Here is a 24,676-nt window from a genome sequence, read left to right as displayed (position 1 = left end):
ACAGAGTATATAAAAATGAGTCACAAATTTACCCTACAATTTTTCTATAATAGGTATTCAATTCTGTAGAAAAATGTAAATATTACCTTTATTGTTAACATTTACATTTGGTTCTGTAAACAAAGTTGGCAAAAAAAAACAAACTAAGAATTTCTATACATATTTATAAAAATTTCAGTATGATTTTTATCCCGTTTAAATTTATTTTTTTAAATCTAAAAGCCAGTAAATGTAGAATTTGAAGGGAAAGAGGAAAACAGTGATGACAGATTTGAATCATCCTCCCTCCAAATATCAAAACCATCACATATTCCACCATTTTCGGTGTAGCTTGTGAAACCCAAAAATTCTGATGTTTCTTCACTAGTCTGAAATAAGTCTAGTAGAGATTGTGAACTACAAATTCTGTTTTCCTCTTGTGTAATAAGACATTCAGTTCTTTTCTTATCTAAATCCACATTTGGTTCCAGATTTTCTTTTTTATTTCTTCGTAATAATATTTTCACTTTCCGACAGATTTTACCAGAAGGTAAGCTATCCATATTCTTGACGTCACATTCATTGGGTTCCCCGAGACAACTTCGGGATGGAGTGTTTGCCTGAATAGTTCGGTGCTCCTGTGAACTGTTCACTGCTGACAGACCATAATCATGACATATCAAATGAAGGTCCTTTTCCTTCAGACCCTTTGCTGGAAAAAGCACAACATCTGATTTTTGTTTTGGTTGAGATGCACTATTATCTATATTGAAATTAGAAACTTGTATAGATGTCTGTAGCCTACACAGACAATGATCTGTTCTTATTTCTTCCAAGTTGTTTTCATTTATAATTAATTTATGTTTAGAAATATCAAGAATGCATCCCTGTCCATTTTTACCTGGGAATAGATGTGTAAAATCTTGTTTTATGTCATTTTCAGCTGGATTTAATGTGGAATATTGATTTGTTTTCTCATCAAGTCCTCTCAATTCATTTGAAGGGCTAGGGATGTGCTCTGAAATAAACACAAGCTCCTCTTCAGGTTGGTGGGTTTCTTTATATAGAAAACTCTGCTTGATCACCTGTACATTATTTTCCCTGAAGTCTTTCTGAGAAATAGGTTGCAATTCTAGCTTTTCTTTTGGTTCAAACTTTTTCAGGATATTTGCAGTAATAGGAGAAAGGGATCCAACGCTGTATTTTAATCTTTTTAGAAAAAAAGAAAAAGAATTGCCAAAAAAAATATTTCTTAGTAGTTAAACATTAAATTAGTAAAAATCTTTTAAAACTATTTATGAAACTTATTTAACTTAGGCAATATTACAAAAATACAGAAATATTAGCATTCAGACAAATTTAGATGTTTTTAAAGTAATAAACCTCTACAGATATAGCTGAAAACTCTAGAGTACCCCTCTTCCAATCCACATTCTTCCCTTCCAGCATCTTGAATGTGGTGTTTAAAACTCTTTCAACCATATAAATCAAACAAGATGATAGTAGAGAGATTTGGGTCACTTTCATTATTCTGAAAAATTTCTTAATGTCTATGTTGTGATGTACATTAATTTTGTCTTTTCAATTTAGTTAGCAATGTGGAATGAGCAATTATTGGGAAACCTAAGGCAGAAACACATACAGTAAGTTCTCAAGTTACACTGGAGATCCCTTCCTACCGCACAACGTAACGCGATTTTCACCGTTAAGTCGGAACCCACCTACATAAGCACCTACCTTACTCACATGGAGCACATACACAGCAGTAATGAAGTGAAACAGTAAAAAAAATTTAAAAGAAAGATAACAATTCCTGACCTTTACTTATGGTAAATAAATAATAAAAAACATAAAGCACATATGAACATATGTCGAAATGACAGAACTTTTTTTTTTATAAATAAATGGGATATGGCGACATAACCACGAAACGACGTACATTGAGTCCGATGTAACCCGAGGACTGTCTGTATTAAACTGGGTATTCCTTAATCAATTATGTTGTTATCTGTACAAGCTGAGTCTTATGGTTCACAAAGCCTAAAATATTTACTATTTTTAAAAAACCCTCCTCTAGACTATAATGTTAAAATGAGGACCTTAAAAGTAATCTAAAATAAATACTTTTGGAAGTAAAGAGGAGAGAGGAAAGAAGTAATCAATCCTTAACCATATTGACATTCTCAAAATATATATTCCATCTAAGAATAGGAAACTCTGGATTTATTTTTAGTTTAAGAAAATAGTTTAAAATTTAAAACTTAGGTGGATAAATTACCTTTTCTTTTTAGGCATGTCCCTTTCATGTTCCACAAATTCAAAAACTAACTTAGATACAATGTTATCAACAACTTGATAGTGATTACTCTGTGCAAAGTTTCTGTGTTGCTCAGTTAAGAGATGCTAAAACAAAACAAAAAAGCATATAAATTATAAAATTATATTTTTAAATCAACAGATACCTTTTTTTGTTCAGGTTTTCTAACATTTACATGTCCCTAAAATTAGGTTTCTAATAACTACTCCAAAGTAATACCTTTTACTAGAACTTCGAAGGATGACAGAAGTAAAAGTTAACTTTTGAGAAACCACCAAAACTACAGTTGACCCTTGAACACAGAGGTTAAGAGGTGCCGACTCCCTCAGTCAAAAATCCATGTATAACTACACCAGTTGTCTCTCTGCGTCTCCCCCACCCCAGATACCAAAATCCGAGATGCTCAAGTTTCCTAACTATGTAAAACAGCATAGATCAATGCATACAATCAACCCTCAGCATCCACAAACTCCCAATTTCGGATCAAAACAGTACAGGTATTTCTTTAAAAAAAATAAATTAAATAATCCATATTTCAGTGGACCCATGCAGTTCAAACCCGTTTGTTCAAGGGTCAGCCTAACTTTGCTTTTCAGTCTTCCATTTTTCAATAAAAAAAGTCAAATACTAATTTGTGGTTTCAATGTAACTGAAAACAAATGAACTATATCAGAAATCCGAAGATAAAGATGGAGGAAAAAAAAATAACTTTTACAGTGCTCTAATACTTTGAGAACACTTTTCCCTTTACTACTTTATTTAGCCTTATACAATTACCATTAAATAAGATAGGGCTTATAAAATATCCAGTGAATAAAATGTTATAATTAATACACAAGAATCCAAAACAAGAAGCTATAAGGTAGATTAAACACACAAATGAAGTACAATGAATGCTGTCAGGTATAAAAATAATCTTTAAAAAGGAACACATTTGAGAATAGGCAGATGATTCCATTACCCAGTGCTTATAATGGAGAATAGAGAGAAGTAACTATTAATTTTAAGAGTGGTCAAGAACAAACATAAATAAGTTCAGTGTATTGGAATAAAACTCACAGGAAACAAAGTTCCTTTTTAATAGGTGGAATCACCAGGCTAATTCTATTTGTTTGATTGCTAATCAGGGGAGTTATATCCAAAAGTCTATACCAGGATGATCATAGAACAGCCGTGGGCAAACTACGGCCCGCAGGCCGGATCCGGCCCGTTTGAAATGAATAAAACTAAAAAAAAAAAAAAAAGACCGTACCCTTTTATGTAATGATGTTTACTTTGAATTTATATTAGTTCACACAAACACTCCATCCATGCTTTTGTTCCGGCCCTCCGGTCCAGTTTAAGAACCCATTGTGGCCCTCAAGTCAAAAAGTTTGCCCATCCCTGTCATAGAAGAACCTCTATCTCAGTGGTTCTCAACCTTCCTAATGCCACGCCCTTTAATACAGTTCCTCAGGTTGTGGTGACCCCCAACCATAAAATTATTTTCGTTGCTACTTCATAACTGCAATTTTGCTACTGTTATGAATCGTAATGTAAATATCTGATATGCAGGATGTATTTTCATTGTTACAAAGTGAACATAATTAAAGCATAGTGATTAATCACAAAAACAATATGTAATTATATATGTGTTTTCTGATTTACAAGTTGTATAGTTCCCATCTTTAACTTTCTCTTTATCCCACATATCCTTCCAACTATTCCATTTCTTTCTGCTACTTCAAAGAATTGTCTTCATTTTATTCTCATCCTCCCATTAGTAAATCACCTGCCCATTTATTAATTGCTTAAGCCTGCAATATTATAGTCCCCCATGACTCATCTCTCTTACTCCCAACATCCAATCCACTGACAAATCCCCTTGGCCCCACTTTTGAATTACATCCACAATCTGACCATGACTCCTGACTTCTACTTAGTCTAGGTCTCCATCATCTGTTCTTTGGTCCCAACAATCAGTTTAATTTAGCACTTTTGCATTGTTTATTTCAATATCTACAAGTCTTACTGTTCCCTCACTTCTCTCAGGCCTCTAACTCAAATATTACCTTATCAGTCAGGTATTCCTTATCTAATCTATGTAAATAGCAAAATCACCATGCCTGCTTTATATTTTCTCACAGTACTGACCTAAATATTCTCTCTATATATTTTATTCTTTTATTCTAGTTACCTATCTCCCCTCCCCCTCCAAAAAATGTAATCTTTATAAGGGCAGGGAATTGGTCTTTGTTCAATACTTGCTCAGAATAGTGATTCTTACATAGCAGATGCACAATAAATATTTGTTGAATAAATGAGTAAAAATGATTTTTCAATATATATTTCCCCACTTTGGGTTCTTAAAATTTCAGATAATTCTATCAAAAAGAAATATATACTACTTAATAATTTAATGTTATAACCACAGATATCTATTCATAGCTTTAAAAATATCAAGCCCCAAACATAAAATCATGCATACAGTTTCGAGATCTTCATATTTTTGCAAGCAACATTCACAATATCCTTTTTTTTTCTTCTCTTTCAATTGGAGTTGAGTTGGGATTCCATCACATTTATCACCATCCATTTGGATTCTGATAGAAATATATGATAAAAGGATTAACTGCTGAACATAAGGAATAATACAAATCAAACAGAATCTGCCATAATCTGCAGAGTTTTGTATCAACAAATGCTTGTAACTTTTTTCTTTTTAAACAATTGAGAAGCAAACTAAGAATGTAATGATGATTCTTGAGCATATTTCAGATCACTTAAGAAAAACAACACATTTTAATTATTTGCATTTTCAATCCCTCTTCCCCCCATCTATCTAAAGTTTCTAAATGTGACACACTTAAAAGAAATTCAGACTTAAAATCTATCCAAGGGGCAATAAAAATATATGGGGGGGGGGGGGGGGGACTATAAGAGCGAATGAACACACACACACACACACACACACACACCATTAAATTAATTATTTTCATGTTTGTTTAAGTGGATAAAAAGTAACTTAAAGGTTAAACCAACCTTAGTTTAACCTGAGTTTGCTTTTGGATGTTAGATGGCTTATCTATATCAAATGGACTGGAAGGCTTCTGAATAGAGTAATTTATATAAGGCATATTGGTCAGTTGAAGATAAAATGGTCTATAAAGTCTAAAAGAATAAAAAGAAAAATACATGAACATTTTTATGGTTAAAGAAAACACATTTGATGTTTTACATTTTAAAATCATGTAATTCATCTGGAATCTGAAATAAACAACAGAAATCAGTTAGACTTCCCTTCCCAATTCTAGACCCATTTTTTTTAACACATTAAAAACAAGCTTAATTGTGGTAAAATACACATAACAAAATTTACTACCTTAACCATTTTTAAGTGTATAGTTCCATCGCATTAAGTACATTCACAATATTTTGTAACCATGAACACTATCCATCTCCAGACCCTTTGCATCTTGCAAAACGGATTTTATACCCATGAAACAGTAACTCCCCATTCTTTTCCCCACCAGCCAGACAACTACTATTCTACTTCCTGTCTGTATGAATTTAATGACTCTAGGTACCTCATTAGATGGAATCATGCAGTTTTAATTTCACTTTGCATAATGTCCTCACAGTTCTTCCATGTTGTAGCATGTGTCAGAGTTTCATTCCTTTTTAAGGTTGAATAATATTCCATTGTCTGCATATATATTTTGGCTATAGTGAATAATGCTATGAACATATATGTATGTGCGTATATCTCTTCAAGACCCTGCTTTCTATAATTTTGGATATATACCCAGAAGTGGAATTGCTGGATATGGTATTTCTAATTCTTTTGAAGAACTTCCATACTGGTTTTTCCATAGCGGATGCAAAATTTTCCAATCCTGCCAACAATGCTCAACACTTATCTTCTGTATTGTTTGTTTATAATGGCTATCCTAAAGGATATGAGGTATACTGTAGTGTAATGATTTGCATTTCTCTGATGAACAGCATTGTTGAACATCTTTGCATATGCCGATTGGTAACTTGTATATCTTTGGGGAAATGTCAAGTCCTTTGTCCATTTTTAGTCAGGTCATTTGATTATCTGTTGTTGACTTTTTTATTTTAATCCTCACCTGAGGATATTTTTCCATTGATTTTTAGAGAGTGGGAGGGAGAAGGAGAGACAGAGAGAAACAATGTGAGAGAGACACATCCATTGGTTGCCTCCTGCACACATCCCAGGGAAATCGAGCCTGCAATGGAGATAGGTGCCCTTGAACGGAATTGAACCTGACACCCTTCAGTCCTCAGGCCTACACTAAATCCACTGAGCCAAACCGCCTAGGGCTTGACTTCTTTATATCAATGCCTTATTAAACACATGATTTGCAAATATCTTCGCCCATTCCATGGGTCCCCTTTTTCACTTTGTTGTAGCCTTTGGTGCACAGAAATTTATAATTTTGATGTAGTGCAATTTTATTTTTTTTAATCTTTTATTGCTTGTGTTTTTGGTGTTATATCCAAGAAATCACTGCCAAATCCAATGTCATAAAGCTTTCCCCCAGTGTTTTTTTTCCAGGAGTTTTACAGTTTTAGGTTTTTAAGCCATTTTGAGTTTTGAAAACAAACAAACAAACAAACAAATGTCCTTTCCCCACAAAATGATCTTGACATCCTTGTCAACATGTGAAGATTTATTTCTAGGCTCTTTATTCTATCCCACTGGTCTATATATCTGCCTTTTTGTCAGCACCAAACTATTTTGATGACTGTAGTTTTGTACTAAGTTTTGAAATCAGGAAGTACAGATCTCCAACTTTGTTCTTTTCAAGACTGCTTTGGGTGTTCAGGGTCCTGTGAGATTCCATATGAATTTTAGGATGGATTTTTCCCTTTCTGTAAAAAACGTCATTGGGATTCTGACAGGGAATGCACTGGATCTGTAGATCACTTTGGGTACCACTGACACATTAACAATATGAAGTGTTCACATTCATGAACATGGAATATCATTTATTAATGTCTTCTCCAGGACTAATTTTGAATTGCAGCCCCGCCCCCCCCCCCCCCATAATACATTTCATAAACAGAAACATTCAACACACATTAATCACCTCAGTGAGTACCCAAGAGAATTAATTAATTACACATCTAAATGAGTAATTAACCACAAATGTCTGAGTAACTGGAAAGTCAAGGTAAAGAAATATGATTCCCCCATGCCAACTTAATTCTCTCACACCTTAATTTTCATTAATATTATCCTATAATATATGAGAGTGAGTTTAGAAAATCTACCACATAAAATGATAAGACTCAGCCATGGCCAGGTAAGTTCAGCTGGTTAGAGCATCGTCCTGATACACCAAGGTTGTGGGTCTGATCACATATAAGAAATCAACCAATGAATTCCTAAGTGGAACAACAAATAGATGTTTCTCTCACACGCTCTCTCTCTCTAAAATAAAAAAGTTAGATTCAGATTTGTATTTCCAAATAGCAACTAATAATTTCTTTTTCACAAATGTAGAAGCAATTATTAAGTAGTTGTTATAAATCATATGGTACTGTATTTACTCAGATAATGGTTATTTAAAACGAGAGGCCTGGTGCATGAAAATTCCCTCAGCCCGGCCTGCCCCGTCTTACAGAGCCCTCAGGACGGGAGGCAACCTGGCGATCAGGGAAAGGCAATGCCCCATCACACCTCTGCTGCTGCCACTGCTGGCAGCGTAAGCATCGGCCAGCCCTGGTTACTTGAGCCTCGGGCGGCCACCATCTAAGGCTTGCCTGCGCCTTGGGCCAGCCTTGCCGCGTGCCTGCCACCCTGGCAGGACTGAGGGGACTGGGCACCACCATCTTTGAGGGCAGGACAGTCAATGATCATATTCCCTATTTATTAGATAGGGTATTAAAGAAATGAGTTGGTCTCATGATTGTTATAAATTAGATATTTCAAGGAATTATCATCTATAACATACTGAAACTAAATTCAGTACTGAAGCACAAATTAATTAATGCTACTTTGTTATTTGTGCCACATGTACATTAGTATAAAATAAATCTAACAGTATTGATAGACGTACATTAATTAGATTTTCTCTTTTGTTATTATATTTAAATCATAGAGATTAAACTTAGATACTTACTGGCTCATATCTTCCACCTTTAGAAAAGGCTTTTTGAGTCTACCTGCTTGAAAACATATTAAAACATGGTATTAGATATTACAAATCCATGATTTAAAACAAACAAAAAACTACTCTGGCTAAAAAACAAAACAAAACACACAACACACAAAAAAAATTACCAACTATGTACCCATTATCCATTTCATTTCAATTAGTTTTAAATCTCAGGTGAGTTATTTTACAATGTCAATCCATTTCAAAATAACAGAAGCTCCATCTATATTCTGAAATTCTGAAACTAAATGGACGCCCCCGCCCCTCACAATAGACCTACGAGTAGAATTCAGGAGGCTCAAGAGGTTCAACAGGAAAAAAAACAAATTCAACTTTTATTTTTACTAACTTCTAACTGAAATTTGACATTTCCTCAAATTATTCATATAAGTATTACCAGTGCCGGTAATTTTGATACAAATCAAAACAGGTATTTTCCTATCATATTAATTACTACAGATATCTCAAAGCATCATTTATGTTCATCACTTTAAAATTACAGTAATCAGAATCAGTTTTAGAGCTTGACTTTAATGTGTAATTAAAGCATGTATATTATTATTTCATTAAAAATTCTGTTAACTCAATCCAATATTATTTTCTTAGTAAACTAATAATTAAAAAAATATATTTTTTAAACAGATTGCTACAGGGGTACAGGTTCTTAAAAAGACTAGGAACTACTGAATAAGTGATCTGAAGTTATTTACATGATTTTTAAGAAAATTATGTTCTGTTTTCTATAGCAAATCAAACACATTTAAGTATATCAAAATACTTACTTCTTGTTTTCTGTATGCCAACACCTACTCTTTTCCCCTAAAAAAAAAAAAATTTTGATAGTGAAAATACTGGGTTTGATAGTATAGTGAAAATCGCAATTATCCTTAAATTATTTTTTTAAAACCATATAGGAAAAGAACAATATAAAAGAAAAAAAATTCATTATAGTCTATCAATTCCAGTCAAGCTGGAATACATCCAATCCCATTGATTATAACCGAAAATTGAACAAAATACAATAAGCAACTACCTGCAGACTGAAAAGTAAACAGAAGCAAGAATATTGTTGAAGGAAGTAAAAACTTAGAGAGAGGCTACCTTTAAGGGGTAAGTTTCCCATCCCCCCATCTTTCTCTTGCAATTTTGCCTTAAGGACGAACCAACCTATAGTCATGGAGTTGGTGGGAAGAGTGAAGCCAGGGATTACCTCTCCTATGCAAACCCCATCTTTCTAGCTAGAAAGAACCTGGAAAGAGGCTCCTGCAATCCAAAGATTACAAAGAGAATCACTGTATTATGTTCTCTTTGATTTCTCCCACCTTTTTGCCCTTTGGGTGGGCCCCAGTTATGAAACTGCAATTGTAAAAGTACCACAAGTAAATGAAATTGAGAAACCTTGACTTTCTGACTAGAGAAACTATAAAAAGGGTCACTTCATACTGGAGAGTGAAGGGGAAACCACAGATAATAGCAAGCTGGAGAAGGGGATCCCTAATTCCCCGTATAAATCCACATAAAAACCAGGGTTAACTCTAAGCTGCATATTCTAAGGACAGATACAAAGCAAGAGCTTTGAAAATTGGAACTATAAGATTCAAACTACACTGCCCAAGTCTTGGGCTAATCTATAAGTGATGCATATGCAGAACAAACAGAAAGCTCCATACAAGTCTTTGAAAACGGAAACCGAGATTAGACCTGCCATCTAATTTGAGACAGAACTGATAGTCTGAACAAAACTGGATGACTGCCTGCAGCAGCAACAAAAATCAACCTTCTTTAAAGTATTATCATAGATCTGGAGCCTGTACAACATTTACAATGTCTAATATGCATTCAAAAACTATTTGATAACAGTTTATTCTTATACTGGAGGCCCGGTGCACGAAATTTGTGCATGGGTGTGTGTGTCCCTCAACCCTCTCCAATCTGGAACCCCTCGAAGGATGTCCGACTGCCTGTTTAGGTCCAATCCTACTGGAATTCGGCCTAAACGGGCAGTCGGACATAGCTCTCACAACCCAGGACTGCTGGCTCCCAACCGCTCGCCTGCCTGCCAGCCTGATAATCCCCTAATCACTCCCCTGGCAGCCTGATCAAAGCCTAACTGCTCCCCTGCTGGTCCGATTGCCCCCAACTGCCCTCCCCTGCAGGCCTGATACCTCCCAACTGCCCTCCCCTGCAGGCCATCTTGTGTGTTGGAGTGATGGTCAATTTGCATATTACCTCTTTAATCAGATAGGATTATTTATTAATTATTGTATCATTTTTCCATACAAACCATCATAAACCTACTTTTGAACACCCTGTATAATAATAAAAAGATCCATTCACCAAGAAGACATAAAAATATTAGATGTGTACACACTTAACAATGCTTAGGACAAAGAATAAGTCATTAAGGTAAAATTTAAAATATTTTGAATTAAACAAAGATGAAAACAGGACATGTCAGCAACAGAAACTCTCATTCATTATTGGTGGGAATGCAAAATGGGATAGCCATTTTGGAAGACAGTTTGACAGTTTCTTATAATACTAAACACACTCTTACCATATGATCCAGCAACCATGCACCTTAGTATTTATTCAAATGAGCTGAAAATACAAAAACCTTCACATGGATATTTATATCCTTAATCTATATCCATAACTGGCAAACCTGGAAGCAACCAAGATGTCTTTTGGAAGGTGAATGGATAAACCATGGCACATCCAGACAGTGGAATTTTCAACTATAAAAACAAATGACCTACCAAGTCATGAAGACAGGAACTTTTAAATGCCTAACACTAAGTGAAGAAGCCAATCTAAAAGGCAATATATATACTGTGATTCCAACTATATGACATTCTGTAAAAGGTGAAATTACGGAAACAGTACAAAGATCAGTAGTTGCCAGAACTAAGTGGGGAAGGGAGGGGTGAATAGATGGAGCGTGGAGGATTTTTAGGGCATTGAAATTATATTTTAGGGTACTGTATGGTAGACATGTCACTATACATTTGTCTAAACCAAAAGGCAAAAGTGAACTCTAACGTAAACTATGGACTCTGAGTGATGATGACTTAATATAGGTTCATCAATTAGTACTACTCTGTTGTAGATTACTGATAGTAGTAGATGTTGTGTGTATACTGGAAACAAGGGGTATATGGGAATATCTGTATCTTCTACTCAATTTTGCTGTGAACCTAAAGAAGCTCTAAAAAATAAAGTCTAGCTCTGGTTGATGTGGCTTCAGTTAGTTGGAGTGTCATCCTATACACCAAAGGGTCACAGGTTTGATTCCCAGTTGGGGCATACACCTAGGTTTTGGCTTTGGTCTCAGTTGGGACATGTATGAGAGGCAGTTTCTCTCTTACATCAATGCTTTGCTCCCTCTCTCTCCCCTACCTTTCCCTTCCACTCTCTCTAAAATCTGGAAACATATCCTCGGGTGAGGATAAAATAAATAAAGTCTATATATTTTTAAAAATCTAATATAAAATGTTTGGGATAAAGCTAAAGCAAAGCTTAAAGGGAATTTACAGTAAAGGTGGTTCTTTAAAAAGGAGAAATAAAATAAAACTAGCCAGGCTGACCAAGAAAAGAAAAAAAGGCATACAATAATGATATTAGGAATGAAAGAGGAGACGTCATTACAGACCCTATAGACATTAAAGGCTTAATAAAGGAATATTACAAACACTTTTGCCATCAATTTGACAGTTTTAACAATATGTACAAGTCCTTTGAAAAACACAAACTACCAAAGTACACTCAAGAATAAATAAACAACCCAAGGTTCCTCTGTCTAATAAAGAAATTGAATTCATATTTGAAAAATGTCCAACATAGAAAATTTCACACCCCAATAATCTTACTGGTAAATTCTACCAAACATTTAAAAAGTAAAACCAATTCTACAAAAACTTGTCTAGAAAATAGAAGTAGAAATACATTCTAGCACTTTATAAGAACAGCATTATCTTGACATTGAAATCAAAGACATTGAAAGAAAAAGATGACCAATATTTCTCAGGCAAATATATGCAAAAAATCCTCCAAAAAAACACCCAAAACATGTTTCTGGTTAACTGGAGGAGGAGGGGGAAACCTCAAAGCACTTTAAATAAATTAGTGGAGCAAATACATTTATCCAACTTTAAAAATTAACGAGAGTATTTATGAGAACATAATTAATGTATTAAAATTTGTGGTATGTCTAAGATTTATAGTTGTCCATTCAAGACCCATAAATGCACCTTCATTGAAAAGTTTTATGTTTTAGTACTTGGCAAACCAAAATTATTCCAGAAACATTTTTTTTCCTCATTCAAAAAACAAACAAAAAAACCTGCCAGAAGTGGAATCAAGTTGACCAATTAATCACACATCCTGGATTATAGAGATATTTGGTATTTTTATCATTTTTGTTTGGAGAGAAAAGTAAGGTATTTTTCACACCCATGTAAAACAGTGGTCCGGGAGCATATGGGAAGGAAACTGATGGACTGCCCATCTCTCCCTTCCTCTTTCTCTAAAATCAATAAAAACATATCCTTGGATGAGAATTAAAAAACAAAAACCAGCTTTTAATTTTTTTTCCTAGTGTCTGGCACACAATAGACACTGAGTATTTGTTGAATGAACAATGGAGGTTACATGTGTAATCAACACCTAGCATTTAAAGATAAGACAGATCTGAACCCTCATAAAGTTTATATTGGATTTAAGGCACTGAAACCTGTTAATAAGTATCTTTCAAATCTTCCGCTCTTCTTCTATTACTACTTTTAAGAAGGCTTTCAACCTTTTGCCTGATTACAGACATATCATCCCAGAATACTCAATATGTGTGTGTATTCAGAATCCATAAATGTCCTTTTGAGTTTAAATTTCCATCTACTTCTATGTTTAATCCAAATAATTTGCAAAGTGCAGTAGCATATTTAGCATATTTCAATAAAGGAATATCCACCCATCATTTTGCAAAAATCTGGGAAGTCATTGGAATTTTTTTTTTTTACTTGTAAATGAGACAACCAAACAAATAAAATAGTAGCAATTTTATTTAAATACTAAGTAAATTATTTGTTCCTTTCTGAACTGTTTGTATTTTATATAAATTAAAATTTATTAAAAATGTGAAGTCACAAAGACTTTATGAATCATTGTATATAGCATGCATATGTGGGTATTCATGATGTAAAATATTTCTTAATGAAAATTGTGTTCAAAGAGTTCAAAGGCCAATGTCCAACTGCTAGTCTTGCCAGCAAATATTCTTTACTGGCAATCAGATCTTTCCAAAATGCCTATCCAATCAGTTCCTCTGTTAATAACTTCACAATAAATTTCCAAACCCTTCAAGAAAAAATCTAACTCCTTTATATAATGTACAAACTCCTCTATACTTTTATGTGAACCCGCTAATTTTTCCAGCTTCATTTCTTATCATTCTCTTGCTCTATGAGTCAATATGTATAATAATATAGAAAATTTGCAAAAATATGCCATCCTACTTATGACTTCATGTCTTTATATACACTCTTCTATAAAATTTATTTTCCTTTTAGATCATATTCATTTAAGGATTGAGTGAAGAGAAGCAGACCACAAAAGAATGGTCTGACAGATAGACCCTATTAACAGAACTATGAATACAGTATCCAAGTTTACCTTAGGATATTCTGGCAATAATATATTCTACTTGGCAAAAAAAAATCCAGATACATAAACAAAAACCAAACTTGATCACTTTCTTTAATTAACTTAAAAAGAAAGGAAAATAACATACCAAATCTCTTACAGAAGTGCTTGATTTCTTGAGTAAACACAATTCCTTTTTCTTTTGTTCAATGTAGTATCTTATGTCTTTATTAAAAGAAAGAAGGGTTTAAGATTAGCATTTTACCTTTGGAGTTAACAGGTATTTCTTGCAATCAGAATTTTCACTATGTAAAGTTTGGAACCAAGGGAAAGAAATATATAAGAAATAAAATAAGGATAAAATCCTTACCATCAATATGAATAATTTTTACTCCCCACGATAAGGCATTTGACAATATACTATTTGAAGGAATAAAATCCTGTAAAAATAAAAAACAAAACAAAACAGTCTGATAGTTTTTCTAAGAAATTGCTATTTTAAATGAGCTGAATTTAAAAATTATTTGAAACAATGTCACTGAACACTCTATAGTTACAACAGCAATGATAACACCAGTTTTTTCAATCCTGCTTAATATATTCCCATATTCTTTTTCAATCCTGCTCAATATATTCCCATATTCTTGACAATTACTACACAATATAGCCTTACAGTTATTAGTTTCAAGAAATTATTCCATTTAAAAATACCGAAAAATGCCAGGAGCTTCAGAAATCTTTAGTAATACTTTATAAGACCACAAGATGGAGATGTTACTTTATGAAAGTGGATTCTGTTCTTTGTAAAACGAGATACATGCTGATATTTAGGCTTTTCCCATGAAAACAAGGAAAGATTTCAAGAACATCTATCTCTATTTTCTACTTGAGTTTTTAATAACAGAATATACACTATTTTTAAAGTTACTACTTATACTTACATGATCCTTGATAGCTTTTTCAGCTAATAATTTTCCTCTGCTCAAACACACCTATAAAAAGACCAGAGAACAATCAAACATAAAAAGTTTGATTGTGGCTCATTGAAAAAGGTAAAAAGCTAAACTGAATTGAATGTTGTCGAGACCCAAGGTCAGTTCTATAGTAAATTCTATTTAACATGAAAAAATAGCTAGGTTCCTCTGAAACCGTCTAAAAATCAGCACGTTTACATTTTAGTTTTCCATTAAACTAAAGATGTAACTGTATATATTGTTTTATATGGTATTTCACTTTTTAAACAAAGCACCAGAAAAGCAGTTGAAATGCTGAGTTACAATTAATTTGGAACTAGTCACTGGTGTATAATCTCATTCCTCCAAAAAGCATGAACTAAAAAGATATATTAGGCTTCCTTGTTCTCCTCTGTCTTTGACTTTTTTCTATGTATTTGTCTTTTTTTATCAAGTGATATTTCTTATGTAACTCATTTCTTCTATTCCCTGCCCCAATTTTTCTTTCTTCGCAAATGGCTACAGTAGATAAGTTGAGATTTTAAAATGATAATTACATTTCAATCTAAAAATAAGATGAACATTTTAGTTTTTAATCTCTTCCCTTTTCCACATCAAATTAAATCAGTTTAATTTATTCTTCACTGTATCTTCCAACTTATTGACAAAGGAGTATGATATCAACAAATCTAGAATAGGGGTTGGCAAACTTCTACACATTTTAGGCTCTCCTGGCTTTGTAGTCTCTTTCCCAGCTATCCAGTTCTGCCTTTATTCATTTACATATTAACTGGTTGCAGGAAAGCAGTAAACAATCAGTCAATAAGTAAACACATGGGTATTATGGCTATGTTCCAATAAAACTTTGTGAACAACAAAATTAAAATTTCATTTCAATTCCACTTGTCACAAAATATTTTGATTTTCTCCCTATTTGAAAATGTAAAAACCATGCTTTGGCTTGAAAGCTATAAAAAACAGGTGATGGGCTGGATTTGGCCAGTGGCCATAGTTTGCTAAGCCCTGCTCTAAAACAAACAAAATATTTCCATTTCTTCTTTAAACAATGACCCACTGTTACTTCTTAGTTATAAATTACTCTAAAAAATAAAGTCATACCATCATACCTAAATGCAAGGGTCTATTTTAGGAAGCAGAGTATAACTATACAAGCACTACTGGGAAAAAAAAAAATCACCTTTCTGTCAGACAGCAGCCCTATTAATGACTGGAAAGCTACACATAATGTAGACATTGTTCTACCTAAGCAAACTCCGAGGCCAGCCTGCTCTTAAAAATCATGAGATCCCCAGGCTGTAGCCTTTCCGAGCGACACTAAGCACATTTAAGAGACTTACTGAATCTGGAGACTTAAATGAACTTCCATCATGGCTGGGATGAGGTGAAGTGGTTTCTGCAGTATATGCAGATTCTGGACTTGGTACAGGAGAAATCTGTCCAAAGGTTTGTGCAAATTTAGCTTCCTTTTTATTTGAAATAAGATAACTGATATCTTTGCTGAGAAATTCTTCAACTCGCTAAAGGAAAACAAAGTATTTTTAAGTGAGTCATATAAATCAAACTTTTATATGCTAAGCCAGCTTTACACCCTTACCCTTAAGAGTGTAAAATGGTTTGTTTAAAGAGAATTTCCCTACTAAAATGCTTGAAAATCATTACTTAAATGTCTGAATTTAAAAACACATGTACCAAGGTCAGTATTATTGACAATCATTCCCATCCAAAGGCAGGAAAATTGAAATAAGTGAAAACAAACACTAAAGACTTCTAAAATATTTTAAACAGCTATACCTAAATTCTACAGGATCTCACAATATAAATAGAAAAATTTTAAAAACGAAGCAAAGTATGTATTAGATGAATTAATTTCATGTAAGCATTAAGCAGAATGTCCGGCTAAGGCCAGCAGTCCCTTGGTTAAATGCAAATCACTACCTCCTTCCCCCACAAACCCCTGGCCCAAGCAATTTTCATTAACCAGTATATAAAGTAAGTATTCACTTTTATTAATTCCAGGGATTATAAACTCAAATGCCTACAAGGGCCAGCAGAAATATAAAGGAATATTTTCATTTTCATTAATACGTGGCCCTCACACTGCCAGAGTTTCCAGTTTTTCAAGAGAAGCCCAATCTCCTACATGCTTCTAAAAATTGTGATAAAAATGACATAAAAATTTAACCATTTTCAGGTGTATGATACAGTAGTACTAAGTACCTTCATCATGTTGTGCAATCATCACCACGACCCATTTGCAGAACTTTTTCATCATTCCACCTGATACTGTATACATTAAACCAAACTTCCCATTCTCCTTAGCCCTTTTTAATCGCTATTCTACTTTGTTTCTATGGATTTGACTATTCTCTATACCTCATATTAAGTGGACTCCTGTATTTGTCCTTTTGTTTGGCTTATTTCGCTTAGCACAATGTTTCCAAGATTCATCCACATTGTAGCATGGGTAGGAATTTCATTCCTTTTTAAGGTTGAATGATATTCCATTATATGTAAATACCACATTTTGTTTATCCATTTATCTGCTGATATTTGGGTTGTTTCCTCCTTTTGGCTATTGTGAATAATGCTGCTAGGAACAGGGTCTTCAAGACTCTGCTTTTAATCCTTTTAGAAATATACACAGAAATAGAATTGCTTGATCATATAGTAATTTTATTTTTAATTGAGGAGCCCTCATGCTATTTAGCATAGCAGTTGCATTAATTTACAATCCCACCAGCAGTGCACAGGAATCCAGTTTCCCCACATCCTTATTAACACATTTTTTTATAGTGACCATCCGAATGGATGTGAGATGGTATCACATGTGGTTTTGATTTGTATTTCCCTAATGATTAGTGATGTTGCGTATCTTTTCATGTGTTTATTCACCATTTGAAGATCTCTGGAGAAAAGTCGAATTATCCAAATTCTTTGCTCATTTTAAAATCCGGTTGTTGATTTGTAATCTTTATACATTCTGGATACTAATCTCTTATTAGATATGTGATTTGCAAAAATTTTTTCTCTCATTCTGTGGGTTGTCTTTTCACCTTGATAGTGCTCTTTGATGAACAAAACCTTTTCATTTTTATAAAGTCCAATGTATCTATTTTTTTTGTTTGCCTGTGCTTTTGTTGTCATATCCTAGGAACCAACACCAAATCCAATGCCATAAAGATTTTTCCTTATACATTCTTCTAAGAGTTTTAGAAGAATGTATAGATCTTGATCTATTTTTAATTAATTTTAGCATATGATACACAGTAATGGTATAACTTCATTCTTTTGCATGTGGATATCTAGTTTTCCTAGCATCAGTTGTTGAAAAGATTGCCCTTTCCCTACTGAATGATCTTGGCAACCTATATATGATGATTGATTTCTGGTCTCTCTATTACAATAGTCTACATGTCTGCCCTTATACTAATACTACACTTTCTCTTGGTTTTCCATTTCCTATAGCTTGAGTTACAACTCTTCAGTAGCGAATAAAGTATCATTTATAATTTGGCCCTTAAATAACAGTTTCTTGCCATTTTCCTTATCTAAATCCCAAATTCAAGTAATCTATAATAATAAAAGCATAATATGCTAATTAGACCAGACAGCCAAATAAGCTTCCAGATGTCATTCTGGACGAAGCTGCTGCAGCAGGGGCTGAGGCAGAGGCGGTTAGGGGTGATCAGGCAGGCAGGCAAACACTTAGGGACGCTCAGGCAGACTGGTTGGGGGCAATCAGGCAGGCAATCGGTTAGGAGCCAGCAGTCCTGGATTGCGAGAGGGTGCAGGCCGGGCTGAGGGACCCCTCGCCCCGCCCCCCCTCCACCCCGTGCACAAATTTCATTCACCGGGCCTCTAGTGGTGTATTAGCTGCTGCTCGAACAAACCACATTGACATTTGTTTGAATGTATTCTTTCCTCTACTGAAGTTTGTTCATTCTGGTATATTACCAGGCTTTCAAAACTCAGCTCAAACTTTCTCTCTCGTATAATTTCTAAAGGCAGAACCAATCATTTCCATCTCTATATTCTAATGGCAATTTCTACATAGTTTCTGTTAAAGTATTCATAATACTATGCTGTTAATTATTTATTTAGGTGACTGATGTTCCCATAGAATAAAAATTCCTATAGAACTAGACTACCTCTTACTTATTTTTGCATCCCCAGCATCTAAAATAGTGCTGGCATATGGGAGACACTGGTGGAATAATTTCTGAATGAATTTCCACATCCAAATCATAATCATTTTTTCAAAGCAGAGTTCAAATTGTGTCTGTAAAATGGCTTGCAAGATTCTTCAGTTGGCTGCAATCTTCCCCTCTTCTTGACCTTCTATGTTGTATTAAAATAATTGCACCCATACCATCTCTACCTAGTTGAGGGAAGATGGGCATAAGATTCATTTTAGATTGTAACAAAACACTTAATACTATGCCCTGTACTGCTGACTTAGTTTTATCATGGTCTTCAATTTATTAGCAATTGCTATTTTCTTATGACTCAATGTCACAATAAACATCAAACAAGTAACTGTCTTCAAGTTCATGATATGGCCAGGTATCTGCCCTTATATCTTTCTTCTTCTCCAACTGCCCTATTTTAGTCCAAAATGTTTAGACATGGACAAATGTGGCTGGTTCCATATCCTTTTTAGATGGTTTTGTAACAGTTACTTTCTTTGCCACAATTAAAGATATTTCCCCATTATGTCAGACTTCATTGCTGTGCTCTTTATGGTTGAATTTGTCAGAAGTGCACTCTCCAGAAAAATGGGGTATTTAGAGGTTTTCATTAAAACTAGAGAAAACAAATGCATAAAGTGGACAATTAAAGAAAAGGACAAAGATGGTACTAATCTGAAGCAAGATTAATTATAAAAAAAAGGGCCTAAGTAATCCTAAAACATTAAATAAGCAAAGAATTTTAAGTAATATCTAACTCAACTAACTGGTACTTAAAGTTGAATCCTAAAACTCTTAAATTAGTGTCTAGAGGTCAAAGTTCCTTAATAATTCACTAGAGATCTTAACAGTCTTTTTTCAGTGGTAGAAGTAGTAATGTGCTAGGGACAGAAATAAGGACATCACTAAATTATTGGAAAGATAGTCTATGGAGAGATCAGAATTTGATAAAAACATTTTTTTTCCTGAAGAGAAATTAAGGAATCAAGTTAATAAGTCTATATTATCAAATGCATAAATTAATTCAAAATTTCTTCCAAGTGCCTTTGGAGCTGATGGGGAGGGGTGAGAGGAGAGAAAAAGGGGGACAGGGCAGCAGTCCCAGCACTAGCTACTATACTGCTGTTTTAGCTAGAGCAGTTCCCTTTTTACTGGCTTTACACTTTGGACATCTGAATATGATTTCATCTGAAGTGTTCCATTGCTAAAAACACAAATCTAAAGTCACAGATTTAGATCAGAAGGGCTAATGGTAATTCATCACATATGAGAAAGCTGCAAAACTGTATAAGATAGTTTTTTTGTAACCATTAATTGCTAGAGAAACAGAATTGTGCAGCAGCATTGGAATCAGAGGTTAATTCAACGCTAGGCCAGTCATTTACCTTCTCCTGATCCTTAAATATTTAATTTCTAAAATAAAGGGGTCTTTACTCAATGTCTAAGGTTCTTAAAAAATTAAGACACTCTTGATAGGTGGTCCGGTCAACTTGGTAGCAGGCCTATATAAAACATGACTTTTAGGAATGTAATCATATGGTTATGATGATATAGGATACTATGACAAAATGTGTTCAATGTTTTAAGAAAATGAATAGCAAAAAAATAAAATAGCTTTTCAAGGATAGGTAAGTAAAACATCACAATAATAAATAATTCCAGTAAACTTGTTACTTGTGCTTCTGCAAATATCTACACCTGGAAAGACAGGATCTGTTCAAGATGTTAACCTTAACACATTCAAAGTGCAGCAGAGATCTTTTAAACAGGAAGAATTAGGAAATAAATTAATAAAATTTTAGACTTACTCGCTAAAATTTACCTAATATTAATTAACCTTAAGCCCAAGAAAATCTTAGAATTTTACCCAAATTTTCTAATTTCCTAATCATTTACTCAATGTATAGCATAGAAAAGAAGCATGTTTTCCAAGTTCCTAATCCAAAATTCTGTTCCCTTAATGACATTCATTGTGTGGAGACTCATCACTCAAGAGCAATTTTACTTCTTAGGTTTTCCTGGTTCTGTAAATAACATTCTTTGTTTGCTAATCCAGACAAATTTCTGTAGCTCTCCAATAATCATAAGCAAGGAGTACCTGGTACCAGGAAGACATCCAGCATTACAATGGAAAGACAATTAGCAGTTCCACCAGGACAAGGGAGTCTCACCTCACTTCGCACTTTGTGAACTTTACACTAATTATTTAAACTAATAATCATAGAAAACTGAAAGTTTTACTAGGCTACAAAGGATAAAACAGATAGTTTTCCATTAATGATATAAAAAGTTTGCACGTGGTACTAATGATGTTCTCCAAAATGACATTCTAAACGATTATATATTAAAAAGTACTAGTTACAAATTTTTCCTTTTTTTCAGTGTATAATTTTGACTTACCCCTCCTAGATCCTTAATGTCCTTTTGCAGTTTTTCAGAAATGGTGACAGATGGTAAGTCGATGTAAAATATCTTTCCCCAAAGTGGCTTACATTTGGATTTTTCTGGTTTGTTAAGTGTTTTCAGAGATTTCAAAGATGGTCTGTTCTTTTCATTTTTGAGTTGGATTCCACCTATTGTTTAAACATTTAGAATTAGATGTTTTCTGCAGACAAAAAAAATTATGTTGTTTTAAAAACAGTTTTGTACACACTAATCATATCACAGAGGGGAAAATCTTTATCCCACCCATTCAAGTCCTATTTCTTTGTGGTCCCACTTATGATGATGGGAAAGTACCCAGTACAGTTTAACCCAGCTGTGGGCAAACTACGGCCCGCGGGCTGGATCCGGCCCGTTTGAAATGAATAAAACTAAAAAAAAAAAAAAGACCGTACCCTTTTATGTAATGATGTTTACTTTGAATTTATATTAGTTCACACAAACACTCCATCCATGCTTTTGTTCCGGCCCTCCGGTCCAGTTTAAGAACCCATTGTGGCCCTCGAGTCAAAAAGTTTGCCCACCCCTGGTTTAACCGATCCTGTATTGCAAAGCAATGATTGTTTACAGCCCATAGCTGAGTTTGAAGGAAATAAATATTCATGCGTTTATGTTTTATGTATGAAGGTAGGGAACCAGTACATAAAACCTTATTGAAAGATTTTCCTCCTCCTAAAATGCAAACTTCATGGGGTATTTACTCAACAAACTATTTCTGGAGCACTGTCTTTCTGCTGAACACTCAAAACAGGTACTTAAATGCTAAATGTTTGGCCCCATCAGTGCAGCTACAGGGCTCCAGTGCGGCTAGGGGCTCCAGTGCGGCTAGGGGGCTCCAGTGCGGCTACGGGCTCCAGCGCGGCTACGGGCTCCAGCGCGGCTATGGGGCTCCAGCGCGGCTATGGGGCTCCAGCGCGGCTATGGGTTCCAGCGCGGCTAGGGGGCTCCAGCGCGGCTAGGGGGCTCCAGCGCGGCTAGGGGGCTCCAGCGCGGCTAGGGGCTCCAGCGCGGCTATGTGCTCCAGCGCGGCTATGGGCTCCAGCGCGGCTATGGGCTCCAGCGCGGCTAGGGGGCTCCAGCGCGGTTATGGGCTCCAGTGCGGCTAGGGGCTCCAGTGCGGCTATGGGGCTCCAGCGCGGCTAGGGGCTCCAGCGTGGCTAGGGGGCTCCAGCGCGGTTATGGGCTCCAGCGTGGCTAGGGGGCTCCAGTGCGGCTATGGGCTCCAGTGCGGCTATGGGGCTCCAGTGCGGCTATGGGGCTCCAGTGCGGCTATGGGGCTCCAGTGCGGCTATGGGGATCCACTGTGGCTAGGGGCTCCAGTGCGGCTAGGGGCTCCAGTGCGGCTAGGGGTCCCAGTGCGGCTATGGGCTCCTGTGCGGCTAGGGGGATCCACTGTGGCTAGGGGCTCCAGTGCGGCTAGGGGCTCCAGTGCGGCTATGGGTCCCAGTGCGGCTATGGGCTCCAGTGCGGCTATTGGGGCTCCAGTGCGGCTATGGGCTCCAGTGCGGCTATGTGGTTCCAGTGCGGCTATGGGGTTCCAGTGCGGCTATTGGGGCTCCAGCACGGCTATGGGCTCCAGTGCGGCTATGGGGCTCCAGTGCGGCTATGGGCTCCAGTGTGGCTATGTGGTTCCAGTGCGGCTATGGGGTTCCAGTGCGGCTATTGGGGCTCCAGTGCGGCTATGGGGTTCCAGTGCGGCTAGGGGCTCCAGTGCATTTACGGCTCCGGGCTGAGCGCACCCAGGGGTCTCCGGCGGACTCCCGGCGGCTCGGCCAGGCTGTGGGCTTCGTCCCCGGTGGGGGCCCTGCATGGGGCAGGGATCCATGTTCCCATCTCTCACCCCCTCTCCTTTCCTCTGTCTCCGTTCCTCCCTATCTAAAGTCAATAAAAACACATTTAAAAAAAAAAAATGTTAAACACGTAGCAATGCAAGAACCCTGGTTCCGAGAAGGACCGGGTCCTCAGAGATCCCGCACCGCGCGAGGTTTAGTTCATCGCGAGTCGGCCTCTCCGTGGAGAACTACAAGGTCCACTTGGGGCCCCGAGTCACCATTCATCTCACTATTTCCAAGCCGCTTTCAAATTAACTTTCAGAACACAATCTGTTCGTAGGTTAGAGGTCATTAGCGAGTATAGTATATACAGAGTAAGAAACACTGAAAACGGAAGTTTGTTTTTGTTTATCTGTATGAAAACAGCGATGGTGGGTTTGAAACACACACACTTTCAGCTTCGTGAGGGAAGAACATAGAAGAACGGGACCAAGACCCCCCACCCACGACCACCCCCTTCAATCAGGAAGCGGAAAGCCAGGAACGTCCGCTTCTCCCCGAGGGTCCCCGGCGAGGCCCCGGGTGCGCGCACTGTTCTCCGGTTTTAAACACAGGCACCCCCGGCATTTGGGGGCCGCGGTTAGGGGCGCGGAGAGCGCCAGGGTTGCGCCGAGATCCGTTCCCTGTTTGAGGCAAAACCCTGAACCGAGGAAACCTTCCTTTTAGGCCACAGAGAAGGACGCACACGCCAGGAAAGCTGCGGGGACCCGAAGAAAGGACGCCACAAAGCATCCATGGTGGAAGCGGAGGGAGGAAACCGTTAAAGGGACGCAAGCGGAGGGGGGGGCTTCCTACCCTGGACGTAGCCTTTGCTGTGGATCCTCATGGCTCCGGGGTTCATGGCAGCCGCCCGGCACCTACATGCTGGATCCGGAGAGGGTCCGGAGAGGGCGTCGCGCCGGGAGGCCGAGAGAACACGGCTCCCCGAGGCCCGGGGACCCGCCAGTCGCCTCCCCTTCCGCAGACCCGCACACCCGCAGTGGGGAGACACCAGGCCCGCTAGCCGGACTTCCGGGCCCGGCGGAGGTTCAAGGCTCAGAGGAAGACGGGGACCGGCACACACCGGGGACTGCGGCGGTTGAAGATTTGAAAACGCGTCACGAAGCCGCGGCGCCCAGACGCGCGCCCCGCCTCCTCACGC

General features: G+C 36.7%; 1 protein-coding gene across 2 annotated transcripts; it reads right to left on the bottom strand.

Moving 5' to 3' along the window:
* Positions 1 to 119: 119 nt before the first annotated feature.
* Positions 120 to 24,626, bottom strand: DBF4 (DBF4-CDC7 kinase regulatory subunit). Of its 2 annotated transcripts, XM_070425105.1 has the most exons (13): positions 24,331 to 24,626; positions 21,662 to 21,834; positions 16,412 to 16,591; positions 15,042 to 15,092; positions 14,471 to 14,540; positions 14,249 to 14,325; positions 9,246 to 9,282; positions 8,428 to 8,473; positions 5,318 to 5,446; positions 4,764 to 4,878; positions 2,258 to 2,382; positions 881 to 1,188; positions 120 to 691 (listed from the first exon to the last, which is right to left on the bottom strand). In XM_070425105.1, the coding sequence occupies exons 1-13, from the start codon at positions 24,374 to 24,376 to the stop codon at positions 216 to 218; spliced, it is 1,833 nt and encodes a 610-aa protein (XP_070281206.1). In that variant the 5' UTR covers positions 24,377 to 24,626; the 3' UTR covers positions 120 to 215. The 2 variants fall into 2 exon arrangements, with proteins under 2 accessions (XP_070281206.1, XP_070281205.1); XM_070425104.1 differs by having other exon boundaries at positions 120 to 1,188.
* Positions 24,627 to 24,676: the final 50 nt, after the last annotated feature.

The sequence above is a fragment of the Myotis yumanensis genome, unplaced genomic scaffold, assembly GCF_028538775.1.
Source record: "Myotis yumanensis isolate MYYU_CA2020_CCGP unplaced genomic scaffold, mMyoYum1.0.hap1 SCAF_9, whole genome shotgun sequence".
Classification (NCBI taxonomy): Eukaryota; Metazoa; Chordata; class Mammalia; order Chiroptera; family Vespertilionidae; genus Myotis; species Myotis yumanensis.
Note: the sequence above shows the minus strand (reverse complement) of the source record. Positions and strands in the feature narration are given on the sequence as shown.

Bases quoted from the DNA above. Each gene is read 5' to 3' on its own strand.
- DBF4 (XM_070425104.1), bottom strand. From the start codon at position 24,376: ATGAACCCCGGAGCCATGAGGATCCACAGCAAAGGCTACGTCCAGG. The intron at 21,835-24,330 runs GTAGGAAGCCCC...TTTAAACAATAG, and splicing joins CAGCAAAGGCTACGTCCAGG to GTGGAATCCAACTCAAAAAT. The intron at 9,283-14,248 runs GTATGTTATTTT...TTTTTTTTTTAG, and splicing joins GCACTTCTGTAAGAGATTTG to GGGAAAAGAGTAGGTGTTGG.